Source organism: Ascaphus truei, chromosome 2 (assembly GCF_040206685.1).
Source record: "Ascaphus truei isolate aAscTru1 chromosome 2, aAscTru1.hap1, whole genome shotgun sequence".
Classification (NCBI taxonomy): domain Eukaryota; kingdom Metazoa; phylum Chordata; class Amphibia; order Anura; family Ascaphidae; genus Ascaphus; species Ascaphus truei.
The window spans coordinates 468,715,720-468,733,760 of record NC_134484.1 but is presented as its reverse complement, the minus strand read 5'-3'; the positions used below and the strand labels follow the sequence as shown (position 1 = coordinate 468,733,760).

Sequence of the window (18,041 nt, the reverse complement as noted above, 5' to 3'; positions counted from 1 at the left end):
TGAAACTGAACGTGTTTTTGTTATTAACATACTGCTATAATATAATAGACATGAGACAGTACAGTAGAGCCCAGGCCAGGTCCCAGCCCAGATGGACATTGGTCGGTCACTCAATGTAGTCATTCTCAGATCAGATGAATCTGCAGCTACCACCACAGGTCAGACTCCTTCAGCTCAGAACAGACACCAGTCCAGCAGTAGCACCGCCCCCAGCCGAGCAGCCGCCCACCAGCCACTCCACTAGTTAGTCCCAATTGTAGTATAAATATTACTACCAGTTAAAAATAAATAATATATCATACAACCTATGCATGTGACATACAACCTATGCATGTGATCCATCAATAATCCAGCGCAGACAGTTTAAAGCAGTAATTAACACAACAAAACTTGTTATTCAAATTCTTAATTATACTACTACAAGTCGTATACAGTTGGCTAAACTAGTCTATTTATCTGGCTTTAACGGATTGGCTAACAAAGCTGGTCAATCAAGAGAAGGGTCATTCGATTAGTCCATTTAATGCACTGGTGGGTAAACAGGTGGCCCGCATTCTACCACAGGGAGACATCCCCTGCGGACCCCAACCTCCTCTCCCCGGTCCCTTCCTCCTGCAGTTTGAGCAAATGGGAGCAGAGCTACAAACAGGGGGCCAGAGATGGGGGGACCATTACCAAGAGAGTTACAATCCAAACTCTGCCGCCATGTGTGCACTCTCTGATGCTTCACCAGGCATGCGTTCCGAACACATTGTTACGAGCATTTATAGGGACACTCACCTGTGTGTATCTTCTGGTGAAAACGGAAAGTTGATCTCCGAGTAAAGCCTTCCCCACAGTCACTGCACTTATATGGCTTTTCCCCACTGTGAGTCATCTGGTGCGTTCTCAAAGTAGACTTTATTGCAAAACTTTTCTCACAATGGAAGCACTGGTAAGGACGCTCCCCTGTATGTGTCCTCTGGTGTGAAATGAAAGTTGATCTCCAAGTAAAGCCTTTCCCACAGTCACTGCACTTATATGGCTTTTCCCCAGTGTGAGTCATCTGGTGCGTGGTCAAAGTATAACTTTGTGTAAACCTTTTCTCACAATGGAAGCACTGGTAAGGACGCTCCCCTGTATGGATCCTCTGGTGTGAAATGAAAGTTGATCTCCAAGTAAAGCCTTCCCCACAGTCACTGCACTTATATGGCTTTTCTCCAGTGTGAGTCATCTGGTGCGTGGTCAAAGTATACCTTTGTGTAAACCTTTTCTCACAATGGAAGCACTGGAAAGGACGCTCTCCTGTATGGATCCTCTGGTGTGTAACAAGGTCAGATTTCTGAATGAAGCCCTTTTTGCATACTGCACACTGATGAGGCCTCTCTCCTGGGTGGGACCTCAAATGCTTCACTAAATAATATTTCCGAGTGAAGAGTTTGCCGCAATGTGCGCACTTGTGGGGCTTCTTTCCTGAGTGAGTTTTTTGGTGTTCTATGAAAGAAGCCAACTGATTAAAGACCTTTCTGCACTCTGCACAAGTATAGGGAGTTTCTGCAACTCGGATCTCCTTTTGTGAGCTGAGAGGGTCAGAGCTACTATTCACAGATTTTTCTCGGTCAGGACACTGCAGGTTTTCAGCTTCTGTGTGTGTCCTCATATGTTTAATGCGGTCAGAATTCCGGAAGAAGCGTCTATTGCACTCTGAGCATCTGTATGGCCGGTCAATGCTGTGCGTCCTCTTGTGTTTGATTAAGGCGGAGCTTTCTTTAAATCTTTTATCGCAAGAGGGGCACTGAAATGGCTTCTCCCCTGTGTGGGTTCGTAGGTGTTTCACCAGATCACAAATAAGAGGTTTTTCCCCCAAGATCTGTCTCTGCTCTGAACCAGTCTCGCGTTCCATGGCTGCTTCCACCCGCACCATATTTTCAGTCTTCAGTACCAGGGAGTTGCTGAAATCCATCCCTTCTTCATTCTTCTCTGATGAAGTCACATCTGGTTTGCAATCCTCTGCTGCATCTTCCACTTCTACTTTTATCTTCCGATACTCACCTGTCAAATTAAAGATAAAATCTTATTAGTTACGTACCACTGACTTTGGGGCTTCCCCTGCTGTCTGAGAATGAACATGCTGCGTTATATGATGACATAAGGTGACTTATGTGTCTCAGGTGCCAAAATGAAGCTACAAGACTCTCAGGGTGGAAAGCTGGACCCGAGAAGCCCGATGTATAATTACCTTGTTACAGGAGTGCAAAAACCCAGTTACACTTATCTATCTCACTGTCTGGTATAACGCACACACAGAGCCAACCTGTGCTTTAAAAAAAAAATGTATATATGATCCTTTATTGTAGATTTACATATACATTGAAACAAGCCATCATATAAAGAAGATATAAAGAAGACATATTTACATCATATACATGGAAAGCCATACAATATTTTGACTCCAAGTCTTTAGATTAGCTGTCAGATCTGTGAGAACTATGCAAAGAAACATGTAAGAAGCCATTTCTCACAGATAGGACAACTAGTCTAGCTTCTTACATATTTCTTCACATTTTCTCTTTACAGAAGATTATAAAATGAATATTAGATCAAATTAAACCAACCCAGGGGTGCGCGTGACGTCACAGCGCATGCACGTCTGCTGTAGAGCTCCGTGCATGCCGCTGCCTGTTTTTAACGAGAGCCTCCGATTGGCACCTCGTAGTGTGGCAAAAATGGAAGCAGAGCACCGGGGGAACCACCCAACACGCCTCTCCGGAAAGATAGGAAGGCGAGCGCCTCGGATTTGTCCCATTTTGGGCATAAAGAGCCCTGCGACTGCAGGAGAGAAAAAACAAGATGGTGGTGAGGAGAGTGGATGGGAGCGCTCATCACTGAGCCCTGAGAAGGAGCAGGGGGCAGAAGAGAGACAGCCATCACAAGGCAAGATTTAAAGACTATGTTCGAGGACATGCAGTCCATGTTCCAGTCTGCTTTGGATAAAGCAGTGCAGGAGTTTAAGTTCCCCCCCCCCCCCGTTTTTTGTCCTGTTCCCCCTTCTGTTTTCCACAACCATCAAGTTTTTTGGAGCATAACTTTCACAATAGAGAGAGGGCAACGATACTGGATATGACTAGTCAAACGCCATTGAAGGTAGTATCTATGAATGTTAAGGGTCTGAACAGTAATGGTAAACATAGATTGGCCCTAAAAGAATTTAGGAATCTGGAAATAGATATTGTTTTTTTTGCAAGAGACGCACTTTGACACTCAGGATCCCCTAAACACTTTCAGCGAGATGTACACTATACACTATTCGTCCTTTACAAGCAAAAGAAGAGGGGTTGCGATTTGGTAAAGTATGGTATTCCGTTCCAGATATTAGAGATCAAGAGAGACCAAGAAGGGAAGTCCCTCATGGTCCACGGTCTACTGTCAGGCCTACATATCACTCTAGCCAATGTATATGCACCTAATGAGGGATACATTGAATTTTTAAAGGAAACATTGGAATCTTTGGGAGACATTCGAGAACAGCTAATAATTTTAGGAGGCGACTTTAATATGGTCCCTGACCCAGATATGGATAAATCCACTCATCCTGCGCAGCCAAACTCTTCAATGACATAGTGTATCAAAGAAATTTAGATTGTTAAAGAGTTTGGTCTTTTCGACGCCTGGTGCAACTCACATAAAGGTCAGAGAGATTATTCATTTTACTCAATCCCACACGACTCCTACTCTAGAATTGATAATATATTTGCAACCCCAAATATTCTGGAAGTGTTGGTTCACTCAGATATAGGCTCTATTACGTGGTCGGATCACGCTCCTTTGGCGATCTTGTTTGACCCCCCATTTGCCAAGATTCAATCCTTCCACTGGAGAATGAATGGCTCACTACTAAATTACCTGGAAATTAGCACATAAATTGGAGACTCACTCCAATAAATTAATAATGGGTCGATAGAATCGACAGCAATATTATGGGAGGCCCATAAGGCCACGATTCGAGGACAGCTTATCTCAATTGCATCCTATAGAAAGAGAATACAAATGGAAAAACAAAAATATCTAACAGAAAATTATTCCATTTGGGTCAAGCGGAACCTTGATTCCCGACATCTTCTATTAATTTCAAAACTGTCCTCCTGTATGTCAGCATTACTGGGCAAACCCACCATACTGTATGTGCGCTACATCCCCTAGCTGTCCGCATCCCCTCCTGCATCTATCAGTAGCCTCGGGAAACATTTGCTTTAACCTTGATAGGATAAGGTGGGATTTTCTGGATAGAACGCTAGAGGCATTCGGAATCTCCGTTTTTTTTTAAAAAATTTACAGGGGGTACAGGCCCTCTCCTCTATTTGTTAACGACAGCCACTTGGAAGATTCCAGGGGGGGAGGGAAATCTGATAACAATTAAGAATGGTACGAGACAGGGGTGCCCTTAACAATCGAGCCTCTCGCAGCTACTATAAGAGCCTCCCCAAATATACAAGGGATCATAAAAGAAGATGAGTATTATAAAATGTCATTTTTCGCAGATGATATTTTTTTTCTATAGTTAATCCATTGACATCCCTCCTGAATTTACAATATTCAGAGGTTTGGTGAACTGTCTGGGTATAAAGTTAATATGGGAAAGTTGGAAGTTTTAAATTTGACGCTAACCGAAAAAGAGGCATAATTATCCGGACCTTTTTTCAAAGCTAAAAAAAAGATTTGCAAGTTTGGGATTCTCATTGTATTTCCTGGTTAGGGCGTATTACTGTGGTTAAGATGAATTTTCTCCCTAGACTTTGGTATTATTTTCAGACATTACCAATATCTGTCCCATTTACAATTATAAAAGATATCCAAAATCGAATTATGCAATTTATTTGGAAGCATAAATAACAGAGAATAGCCAGATCAATTATATTTGCTGCTAAAGTAGGAGGTGGTCTGGCAGTCTCAAATATTTTAAAATACTATATAGCCTCTCATATGAAACAAATGGGGTACAGTAGGGCCCCACTTTTTGGCGTTCCGCACATACAGCGGTACCGAGAAGGGGGCCACCATATCTACGCATGCACAGAACGGGGACTGCTGAGGTCGCGCATGCGCAGAACAGGGTTTGCCGAGGTTGCGCTTGCGCAGAACGTAGGTCTCACATGCGCAGAACAGGGGGATTGCAGCCTAGGAGGTCTGGGAAATCTCTCCTCTAATTGGATATGAGGGCTTCCCAGATTCTCCGATCCCCTGAATTTGTGAGAGGTTTATATACATGGTGAATTTTACATTTAAATAAGGGGTCTGGTTTTAAGTAACAGTCTATACATCCATGTTCAAAGACATTAAGCTGTTCTCTGGTGATAGAAAATATATAGTGTTTAAATTGCATATATGCCAAGAAATTGCTTGCAGAAATATTTCATTCTATCTGTGCTTCCTGAAAGGAAAGCCCCGAGCCCCTCTCTATACTATGGAATTTATGTAATTTATATAATCCCATAGATTCCCATTCTCTAAAGATTGTAGATTCATTGCCCAACTGGAAATCTGGATTTCCTACTAATGGCAAGTATTTAATCAATGCTTTGGGTTCGTTTAATAGACCCAGGAGTTTTTTGCAGGCTCTCCTTGTGTCTGCGAACTATACAGCTCAACCCGTTATAGCGCGATGCGCTACAATGCGGATCCGCCGATAACGCAGTCTGAGCAAGGTTTTTTTTTTTTCTTCTTCTATTCAATGCTTTTTTGCTAACGGGCACACACAGACACAGACAGACAGACACACACACACACACCTCTGTGTAATGGTAGCTGGAGGTAGGGATGTGGTGAGTTGCCTTTGAGAGTGAAGAGGTTGAATGGGGGCTGGGTGGGATAGAGCAAGATGACGGGCGAAAGCAGTGTTGCAGTGACCTGGGTACAGTGAGTAGGAAGGGGAGGGTATGAGGGTTGCTGAGGAGACTGCTCCTGGCAATGAGTGACCTGGTCTCTGTGCAGATCTCCCCGGCCTGTCAGGCCTCCGAGTCCCCAGCCTTTCCTGCAACCTCTCCACGGGCTGTGCGCGGCCTGCACGTGTCAATGATTCCAGGCTCAGCCAGGTACTAACTCCACCTACCTCTTAATAATGCAAACACCCACAGCTGCCCCCTAATAACAGAGACACCCAGCTATCCCCTAATAACACAGACACCCCCAGCTACCCCTAATAACGCAGACACCCCCAGCAACCCCAATAATACAGCTATCCCCTAACACAGCTGCCCCCCAATAACAAAGGCACCCCCAACTACCCCGACAACACCGCTCCCCCCCATAACACAGCCTGCCCCCTTATAAACACAGCCTGCCCCCTTATAAACACAGCCTGCCCCCTTATAAACACAGCCTGCCCCCTTATAAACACAGCCTGCCCCCTTATAAACACAGCCTGCCTCCTTATAAACACAGCCTGCCTCCTTATAAACACAGCCTGCCCCTTATAAACACAGCCTGCCCCCTTATAAACATAGCCTGCCCCTTATAAACACAGCCTGCCCCTTATAAACACAGCCTGCCTCCTTATAAACACAGCCTGCCCCTTATAAACACAGCCTGCCCCCTTATAAACACAGCCTGCCTTCTTATAAACACAGCCTGCCTTCTTATAAACACAGCCTGCCTCCTTATAACACAGGCTGCCCCCCCATAACACTGCTGCCCCCCTCCACTGTGTGGTGGTGCTGCCGGGTCCCCTGATAACGGCGGCCATTTATTTTTTTCTATTCAATGCTTTATTGCTAACAGAGACAGAAACACACAGAGACAGACACACACAAGGATAGACACACCACCCTCCCCCCGGCGCAATGGCTGACCCGTGGTGTCGGAACCCTAAAACCCTTCCCCAAGCAAGTCCTGCGTGGTAGTGCTGCTGGGTCTCCTGATCGCGATGGCCATTTTCCCCCCCGCGATCCCCGTTATAACGCGGTCGCATTATGTGGACCCAAAGCACCGCGTTATTATGGGGTTCAGCTGTATATTGTTTCATGCTGCTACTGGTATGTTTTGATCTTGAATTTGTGTAAGGGTTGGTAAGGCTATTGGAGCAGCAATATCTCTCTATCACAGGGAGCGTCAAGACGTGTGTGTGTTAGCCATTCTCTTGCTATTTTGAACAGACATATATAATTAAACTTTTCGAGGTCTGGGAGGGAACAACTTCCTATATCTTTATACAATTTCAATTTTGCCAGACTGATTCTATACTCCTACCTCCCTGTCACGGTAGCTTATGACAAGATATATAGTAATGAACACCAAATATCTGGGTTGAACTGAACGAGGCTTAGATATAATAAAATATATTTATTCCTTAAAAAAGGTGAACACAGCAATATAGTACAATTAACAGACAAGAAGGTAACACTTACTTAGGGTTGGGGAATGGAGAAGTATCAGCTAGCAATTCTCCAGCAATCCGGTGACATTCAAGATGGTATCAGAAGAAGAACTAAAAACTGTAGGGTTGACACAGTTTATATACCTGTGTAACCCTATTCTTAACATTGAATAGACTATTGGTGAACAATTATCTGTATCCAATCCCTAACGTGGAGACACAGATTAACCCATGCCCCTCAGCTAATTAGCCCATGTGTACTGGGACTCTATGGGTAGCCCCATAATTAAATCAGGGGCAACGATCAGTCTACCAAATGAAGTATCTGGTAGGATCTGCATTGTTTGTAGGTGTAGACATAACACTTACAAACCACTCCAGTTTGATGATTCTCCGCCCTCAGGTAGCAATTAGACTGGCAGAGTCTGTTGATTAATACTTAGTCTCTAGACATTGGGTCGCCCCTCTAACCATCTGCTTCCCTTTGTGCAAAGGAATCTCTGCAGGATTTTATCCCTGCCTTGGGAAACAACATTAAAGGTGAAACATGGGAACAGGGGAACATATATTTTCAAGGTATGACAAGGTGCAAACCACATCCCTGGACCGCAGTCCAGTTAACCCCTTGTCTCTCTGGTGAGGTCAGGGGATGACCATATGGGGTGCAACCCCTTTAATACCGGGCCACCCCCTTTCTCCCTCTATACTCCCCAAATAATAAAGTTTGACATCTCTCTATTTAGTCGGTATTAGTAATAATGGCAACATCAAAAATAAATAGTACATTCTTGGAATACCTGTCATTTTAAAGAGTCCTAGTTGCCCAAGCATGCTTCGCAGCAGTGCTTTCCATATACTGAGATTTTTGCAGAATTTGGCTATACCAGCACTAACATGTGTATCGTACAATTTTTTTATATTTGACTGGATCAAAATTCCCAGGTATTTTATACTGCTAGCTGCTATTATAAAAGGGATTTTTTCTTGCCATGATGGTATTTTGTTTAATACTATGTTCAGGGCTTCTGATTTTGTAATATTCATTTTGTAGCCCTAGAAAGATCCAAAAATATCTAAAAGTCTCCAGAATAACAGGAAAGGCGACTTTGGGTCTGTTGATAAACAATAAGGTGTTGTCCGAGTACATGGCAATTCTAATCTCTGTTTTCACTATGCTTAACCCCTCAAATTTTTGACGATTCCTCAAATAGAAAGCCAAGGGTTCCAGGGTGATGGCAAATAGTAGAGGAGATAGTGGGCAACCCTTTCTAGTCTATCTCTTTAAATCGAATATTTGTGAATGGAAGTTACCCGCAAAAACCCTCTTGAGTTAGTATAAATCCTCTTAATAGCATTGCCAAACTCGCCCACAATCCCACATTTCTGTAACGTAGTATATAAATGATCCCACACTACCGTGTCAAAGGCCTTCTCAGCATCCAGACTGAGAAGGCATAGGGACATTGCAGTCATGGTATTTTGTACCTGTTGGATCGCAGCTAGCACTTTCCTAATATTTGGAGTGGGGTTTCTGCTCCATATGAACCCCATTTGGTCTGGGGATATTACAGATGGTAAACGGGTCTATAATCTATAATCTTTCAGCCAGGAACTTTGCATATAATTCACAATCAATATTTAGTACCGAAATTGGTATAAATGAGGACACGTCATCTGGGCTCCAACCCGCCTTGTGAATTACTTTGATATCTGCCTGCGTAAAGCTCCTATAGCATTCGCCACCATTTAATAAACAAACAGTTAAATAGTCTTGTTAAGGGGTCAACAACACTCTTGCCCAGTGTCTTATAGAATTCAGCTGCAAAACCGTCTGGCCCTGGAGCTTTTAAACATTTTAGTTTTTTTAAATTGTATTTTATTGGTTTCACAAATCATAGGGAGGGGGAAAGAAAAAGGGTGGGGGTTACATCCATATAGCCTCCACACAGGGAGTGTACAGATAGAACTATGTATAACTATCTGTATATCTGTAAACTAGATCTGTATAACTATCAAAATTAACAGCATTTTGGACTGTGTGAGTAACATTGAGAACTAGTCTGGAGTTAGGCTGTGTTTTGCTCCATGTAAGTCACCCATGGATCCCAGACTGTCAAAAATCTATTGTATCTATCGTGAATTAAGCTGGAGAGTTTATCCACGGTCATTATATAGTTTCGCTTGTTCTTAACTGCTATAAGGGGTGGGAAGGTTGTCATGTTTCCAGTGCCTCGCGACCACTGCATTGGCTGCTAACAGCGATGTGATCTTGGACACTGCCTGCATAGGGGTTAAGCAGCACTGAAATAATACTCACCTGTGCTTAAAAAGCTTTCATTCTCCTCCTCTTCAGGATTGCAGCCATTCCAAGACAGGGGCTCTTCTCCGCCTTCAATCCTGGCTACGATTTCAGGCTTTATTATGAGATAACCTGTGAGGGGAGAGAGATGCACAGACTCATTGAGATGGGGTGATGAGGAGGGGACAGTCACAGAGCACAGAAGTGACACATGGTCATGAAACGCGTAGGGAGGAGGAGCCTAGTACAGTGCATGTGAGCCGAATACCCGCTGTGTTCAATTTGGTGTTGGAGAAGCAACCGGCGCTGCGCCGCTGACGTCATCAATCGGCGCGTGACTGTGTGTGCCTCAATCCCACCTAGCTGGATACAGGCTGCGGACGGCATTCGTAAGTGGCACGTTTGCCCTTACAAATTGTAAGTGTGAGCAGTGCGGCTTTTTTTATTGATATTAAAGTGTTTATGCGTAGTACACTAGGCTGTTTTTATTTTCTTTGCCATCGGTTGTTGCGGTGTATGCTGCTCACGCGAGGGCGCCATTCGGTGTGAAGAGAGTAATCTTGTGAACCACGTGGGGTCCGTGGATATCGAGGTGAAGAAGGAGCCTGGAACAGATTCTCTCCCCTGAACCAACAAGATTATATCTTTTAAGTAGGGATTTTCCACCTCTTGGTTAGGGCTTTGTGGTCTTAAATACTGCGCAATGGTGTGTCTTTGTTCTTTTGTAATTACAGAAACTACCTGGGAATCATACCTTGAGGACTAATTACTCCATTTAGAACATTTGTTGGTGCAGTACTCTACTACCAGGACTGTTATTCTATCCAGGACTGTCTTTTGGATATGGTATTGTGATCATCAATTTTCTAGCGCCGGGGACATTACTTTTGTGTATATATACCTATAATCTGGTATTACAAACCCATTTGGCACTAAAGAATTTCTTGCATATATATGGTTTTATTTAGGCAGTAGTCACACAGGCCAACAAAATATATGTGCAACACCCCTATCACCCCCTAAAGGAGATTTGCAGGCCTTATGGTGTTATGGTGCTCGCCTGTTGGTTCTCAGGAGGACCGAGTCTACACAATGTTGGAGGGAGTGGGACACAGAACAGTCTTTTCTGGATGGTGCAGCACCTCCATTCTGCAGGGCGCTGCTAGGGGCAGGGATTCCTCCTCACATGAACCTTCAGAATGATGTACTCACAGGCCAGGAACGGTACAACTGCATTTATTGGTGGACCAGCATATACTTCATATCCATCTCTTGCAAGAAAGGTGCATTTCCCTGAATCCCTAGTAATCCAAGTTCTTGCCCCTCGCAGCTTGCATGCCTTCCATAGGTCAGAGCTATGCACGCAGGACCATTTTCTCTTGACTACACCCCCAGGAGCTTGAGGTTCATGGGCTAGTCTTAACCACCTTACCCAGCAAGGAATACACACCAACTACTCCCAAAGGAGCAGGCAACACTTGGGAAGACACTAAATTTGAAAGGGAGCCATCTTTTATACCAGGGGTGTGTCCCCCTCCTAAGCCCCCAGTTACTGGGAATTACCACTGGAGTGAGACCATCCGCCCTGGCACATGCTCCAACAGTTTCCAGACTAGCACCTGGAACCCGCAACAAAATAATATCCCAGTTTTGAGGCTCACATGCTGGCCCATGTGAGAGAAGTTTAACCCCAGCACTGCCTACTCTTACCAGGATTTCTAATACAACAGCCAGGAATATATAGCCAGGGGCGTAAGGCTACATACTTCCCCTGTTAAAACTTCCGACCCATATGAAGTAGATACATTCGTACTGTATACCACCAACAAATTTACAATAACGAACAGAACCAAAACGCAAACAGTAAAATGCAAAACATAACAACAGTGCATAACCAGGAACACTCATTACCAGGGCATTTCTGAAAAGAAGAACCCATAACACAATATAGAACAGGTTACTTCCTAAAGAAGAACCACATTAACACAGCAGCATAGATCCTTTTCTGCGACACAAACACTTAATAGTAATGAGCCGGGTCAGGTTTTCTGACCAATTTATCATTGCAGTCAGGTACAGTTACTGAATTGCACCTTTTCTTCCCTTTTTCACTTATATATTCGACCCGATCTATGTAGCTATTACGGCCTACATGCCATACCCGCATTATTAAATATCCTACCCTATCGTCAGTGTAGTGGGCCTGACTACTGCAACGGGAAGACATATAATCCAACACGGCATCCCTGACCCAGTCCTCCCTATGTTCCTCTACCTCCCTCGTGAGTGGTTCTGGAACGTAAGGAAAATCGTAGCCATGGGACTTCCTGAACTTTTGTATGATAATATGATCAGCGCGACTATTTGTAATGAGAATATGGCCACAAGCTAGCCCTGGAAGTACCCAGAATAACGGCTCTTCAGGTGCATTGGCATACCTGGCTTGCTCCAAGTCTGAGGGAGAGTCTAGCCCTATCTCAAGATCCCGGCTGCGATTACGCATGATTTCGGACGTTTGTTCCGGTGTATACTGTCCTTCTTCCCACCACTGATCTATCTTACTACCCTGTATCAGTACCAATTGGGTCCTATTAATATGTGGGACATATCCCTGGAACATGGGATCCCACCTTTTCATTACTTTTCCCGCAATAGATTTATGCATCACATCATCAAATGCAGTAGTACATTCACGGTTTACGAGCACTATAGGTGATGGAGATCTGGGTACTAAAGGCCTACAGACCCCACCTACTATAGGTGATACAGACCGGGAAACATTGCTAGACACCGTTATAACAGCATCAGCAGCCATATAATTACGGGAACAGCCTGGCATTACATTATCCCGGTTCCTTGTGGAAACTGCTATTTCAGTCTTTGCGGCAAATAAAGTTTCTTGGCTCTCCACCTTAGCGGCGGGTCCATGAGAATAGCTCAATTTCCCAAATAAATTTCTGCACCCTCGGCCAATCATTACAAGCATCTTGCGATATCGTCTTTGTTGGGCACGTCTTGTCCGGGAGCCAGAGCCTTCGCAACTGCGTCCGCAGCAGCGATCTCTCGGGCCCTCTCAAGCTCCCGACACTGCAGCAAAAACGGACCCACCTAAGTGTCGCTTACCGCCAGGGAAGTATCGATCTCTTGATCCACCCTGGTGGATGAATCACTCTCGGTATCCGCTGGCAGCAATGGAAGGATCTTTGTAGCAGGATCGGGGGAAGTACCGGCCGGTACCTCTGTAGCAGTTGCTTCCGCTTCGTCCTTCCATCCGGGAGAAGGCAGCGCCATCTCCCCGCGAGGACCCTCCGCAGCCGCAGATTCCTCACGATTGGTAGTGGTCATCGGGGTTGTCGAAGTAGCTTGTCGAAACCGCCTCTCATCACGGACAACCACCTTGAGAAAGCTTGGCCGCATTCCGGCATGAAAGTCGAAAACAGACTCACCACCCTCAATTTCGGCCAGTATTGCATCAGGTAAAGTGGTTAACAGGTTGCAATACGAGGCCACACTCACAGGCGGGGAGGAAGATAGAGTCTCCGCGATGTTGTAGGGAGTGGGACATAGGACAGTCTTTTCTGGATGGTGCAGTGCCTCCATCCTGCAGGGCTCGGCCAGGGGCAAGGATTCCTCCCCACAGGAACCTTCAGAAAAATGTTCTCACAGGCCAGGAACGGTACAACTGCATTTATTGATGGACCAGCATATACTTCATATCCATCTCTTGCAAGAGAGGTGCATTTCCCTGAATCCCTAGTAATCCAAGTATTTGACACCTCCCAGCTTGCATGCCTTCCATTGGTCAGAGCTGTGTTCGCAGGACCATTTTATTGAGGCCCCTGGGCTAGTCTTAACCTCCTTACCCCCTGATGGAGCAAGGTAGACACACCACCTACTAACTAAGGAGCAGGCTACACTTGGGAAGACACTACATTTGAAAGGGAGCCATCTGTTACACCAGGAGTATGTCCCACTCCTAAGCCCCAGTAACTGGGCATTACCTCTGGAGTGAGCCCAACCCCCCTGACACATGCTTCCAAAATAACATCCCAGTATTGAGGCTCACATGCTGGCCCATGTGAGAGGAGTTTAACCCCAGCACTGCCTGTTCTTACCAGGACTTATAATACTAGGGCCAGGAATATATAGCCTGGGGCGTATGGCAACTTATGTAAACAATCATTATAAAGCTTCGCCCACAATGAAAATAACAATAAATTCAGAAGATCTGTAAAAATTGTTATCAGCTACTTATCTGTTGAACTAATGATGGCCCCATAATTACGTTACAAAGAGCAAAAGAAGAAATAATCAATGTACATTAAATATTTCATTATTAACAAACCGTAGGCATAAAAAAAAAAAGAAACACCTTGGAAAAGTTACATGTATTAAACATTTTACAGATAGGCCTACTTATAAGTGCACAATTTGTGTTACTTTTTCAAAAAAGAAAAAGTCACCTACATTTAAGCAACTAAATATGTCACTGCTCCTTTAACCTTGTTGCTGCTATTGCAGAGCAGTGTGTGGCTGACCTTTCTGGCAGCAAAGGGGTTAACATAATCCCATCACAATGCTTTGCAGGCTCTTCTGGAGCTGAAGGAAGAACACGGAGCAGATCCCACCACACAGAGTTAGGCCGAGCTTATACTGTCTGTGCAACCGCGCGCACTCCTGCAGCCCCAGCGATATGTGCACTTGGCTTCAAGAGATTGGGGTGGCGATGCGGGGGCATCACGAAGGTGGTTTGCCCTCATTGGCTGAACCAGCTCACGTGACGCGGAAGCCGCCTGATAAGACAATTTTTTTCGTCTCCTCAAAATGCTGCCGCCTCTACGCCTGCAGGGGCACAGGCACTTGGCTCACTGGTATAGCCATGTACTGGAGTGTGCTTGATGTGTGCGCGCACGTTGCAACTCCGCGACTATACGCTCGGCCTTAGAAATACACGGTCATTACTGAGGGGAAAGGATAGCAGAGGGGCCTTTACCTAATGAAACCAAACACTCATAGTTGTCCAGCATGACGCTCTTGTACAGATCCTTCTGAGAGACGCTGAGACTCTTCCACTCACTCTGCGAGAAATAGACAGCTACGTCATCAAACGTCGGAGGGACCTGGGAACAGAAAGAGAGGGATGAGTGGAGAACAGGAAGCCCAGTGCAAAAAGCATGTTAACGGTCTACAGATAAAGGACCATGTGGTCCAGCCCGTCTGCCTACCCAATGGTCTGGTCCACGTCTTCACATTCCCTTTCTCACCCGTGCATCAGATAATAAGCGGTGTTAAGAAGGGGTTCCTTTCCCCAATGTTTAATGCGTTCTGCTTGTATAACTGGTTCACCTCATCGTGTCAGGTCTTCCCTGTTGATGGTTGGGATATCAAGGACCGTGAGATCTGCACTCATACCTTTCTGGAGACCCTACCCGTTTCTCTGGTTGAGTACCCATTCTACGTGGCTCCGAGTATGCAGTGATACTCTGCACTGTTGTATATTAGAGCATTTGAACTAATTTTAAGCAGTCTTCAGCCATAAGAAACTGTCCGGCGCTGGAAGGTCATTTGCAGCCTATTCAAGTCAATGGTCTGCATGGTGTTGCCCAGCACTGGAAGCCGTCTCATGCAGAAGACTCCTTAGTAAATATGGGCCTATATCCTTTGCTTATGTAATTTTCCCTAACAGGATTGCTAATACTTTCTACTGTTATTATTACCTTTCTTTTCGGAAGCACTCCAGAGATATCTGCTTGCCTTTGTTGGGGCATTAAAACAAATTGCAGGACCCACTAGCCATGGCATTAAGAAGCGCCATCTGCGTACAGGCTCCCAAACGATTAAACGGGCCCTTTATGTGGACTATTTGATCATGTTCATTACCAACCGTTCCAAGAGCGCCCCTTGGAGGGTTTGAGTAGATATACACACACACATTATTCTGGTGATTGTAGCACATTGAAATACGATACATGTTAATTCACTGTAGCACATTATCACTATTGGGAGGGTCAGAAATCTGTAAGTAGTTTGTTGGTTTGGGTATTAATTGTAGTTTAGACGCACGCACAACTACACTACCGACACACTTTATTGAAGTGTGGTCGGTACCGCAAGCCGGGAAATCTCCCGGCTTGCTAGTGGCCGCCCCTCGGCGTGCCGCGCGTCATAGACGCGCGGTCACGCGTCATCGGGAGCGTGCGCCCGCTGCACGCGTGTCCAGGGGCTCCCCGAGGGAGCCCTGGTGTCCCGCGATCGCGGGACAGCGGCAGGGGGTTCCGGGGGACCCGGCGGACCCGGCAGCGGTAGGGAGAGCGCCCCGATCGGAGGGCGCTCTTCCGCTGCTTCGGCGTGCGCCCGTCACACTCGGGCGCGCGCCAGGCTACTGCTGCGGCACAGAACGGGCAAATGCTCGAATAAACTGTGCCGCAGCAGTATGCTAGTGAATTTATGTTTCTACTAAGAATTACCTATTTAGTGAAGAAATAAATATGTTATCTATGGTGCAACCAACAATACTAAGATGGATATATCAAATGTATTAACCAAAAAATAACAGTGTGAGCACGTGGGATGGACCTAATCTATAAAAAAATGACGCGGTGTGTGACGGTAGGGGTAAAGATGGCTGCTGTTAATAAAGGTTAAGCCTGCTGTCCTGGAACAGGATTGTTCATTGCTGTTCCTCCACCCCCCTTGCAGCTCTGCCTGCTAGCCTTCTATATTTCAGTTGCACGCTTCTCTGCTCTGAAAACACACAGTGCCTGTGTAATTGATACATTTTGTAACATGTTCCTTCTCCACACAGCCTGTAGCTGGTTACCCTGGCAACCTACCAATTCTCCTAGCCGAGATTGGGTTATTCCAATGGTTTCAAAAGGGGACGAGTTAAGCTATCTGGCCTCATCCACATCCAACACGTGGCCCTGGTTCCAGAATACCTGCCATCACCCCTACCCGTCAATAGTACAGTTGTATAATATTAGGTTATACCGTATTTCCTCGATTGTAAGACGCACTTTTCCCCCCTTTTTCACATGGCTGAAATAGGACTGCGTCTTACAATTGATGTACTGAAAAAAAAACAGCTAAGGGGCGCTGCTGGAGATGCCGGCCGGGTTTTCTGTGTGCAGAGAGATCACGCCCCCCCCCCTTCCCTCCGTGCAGAGAGATCACGCCCCCCCCCCTCCGCGCAGAGAGATCACGCCCCCCTCCTTGCAGAGAGATCACGCCCCACCTCCCCTCCGTGCAGAGAGATCACGCCCCCCCCTCCGTGCAGAGATCACGCCCCACCCTCCTCCCCTCCGTGCAGAAAGATCACGCCCCCCCCTCCCCTCCGTGCAGAGAGATCACGCCCCCCCTCCCCTCCGTGCAGAGAGATCACGCCCCCCCCTCCCCTCCGTGCAGAGAGATCACGCCCCACGCCCCTCCATGAGTTGCAGAGAGTTCAGTGGAGATGCCGGGGACAGGGGTCTGTCTTCACAGTAGCCCCCCTCCCCCCTGTCAAATCTGTATGAGCTGCACGTGCAGAAGGAGCTGTGTGTGTTTGTCTCTGTGTGTGTATCTCTGTATCACTGTGTGTGCGTCAGGCTGTCTGTGTGTGTGTCTGGCTGTCTCTCTGTGTATGTGTGTGTATGTGTGTGTGTGTGTGTGTCTCTGTGTGTGTGTGTGTGTGTCTGGCTGTCTCTTTGTGTGTGTCTGGCTGTCTCTCTGTGTGTCCTTCCATTGTCTGACTCTCAAAAACTAATTCTGCACATTTAATATAATGTGTTTTGTTTTCCCAAAAAAATTTTAAAATTAAAATCAAGGGTGCGCCTTAAGGCTAAGGCCCCGCTCCCAGGGTCAGCGCGCCCGCGCTGCATACAGGCGGCGCGCTGACATACACAGACCGCGATATGCGGTCTGTAGGGAGCGGGAGGTGGGCGGGAGTGGGAGGTTTGAGCGGGAGGGGGGGCGTGGCTTGAGCGGAGGGACCCGCTACTCTCCCCCCCCCTCCCTCCACGGCTCGGGTAAGTAAAGCAACACACACACACACACACACAGACAGAGGCAGGCACTCAGGCACACACATACACACACACACACACACACACACACACACACACAGACAGAGGCAGGCACTCACGCACTCAGGCACACACATACACACACAGACAGGCACTCATGCTGCTGTCACTCCATACTCCTCCCCGCTCCCCGAAGCCTCTCCTCCTGAAGCCTCCCCTCCCCATTGGCTCACAGCCACACCACGTGACGCGTCAACGCTAGGGAACACCATTCTCTTGTATCCCATAGCGGCTGACGCGCCACAGCGTGTAGTGCGCTGTGCAGCCAGTGGGGACCGGGACCGGCTCCGCAGGATTCCCCTGCTGGTGGGGAACTCGCGTGTGGCCGCCC

General features: G+C 46.4%; 2 protein-coding genes across 2 annotated transcripts in view; both read right to left on the bottom strand.

Moving 5' to 3' along the window:
* LOC142488293 (uncharacterized) overlaps window positions 1-18,041 on the bottom strand; it is a 192,641-nt gene that overhangs the window by 117,062 nt on the left and 57,538 nt on the right.
* Window positions 1-18,041, bottom strand: part of LOC142487974 (uncharacterized) — a 29,200-nt gene that overhangs the window by 5,769 nt on the left and 5,390 nt on the right. Inside the window, exons 2-4 of the mRNA XM_075588215.1 lie at window positions 14,641-14,767; window positions 9,666-9,779; window positions 781-2,031 (exon numbers count right to left, since the gene is read on the bottom strand). Coding sequence (XP_075444330.1) covers window positions 781-2,031; window positions 9,666-9,779; window positions 14,641-14,767 — 1,492 coding nt within the window. The remainder of the gene's footprint in view (window positions 1-780; window positions 2,032-9,665; window positions 9,780-14,640; window positions 14,768-18,041) is intronic.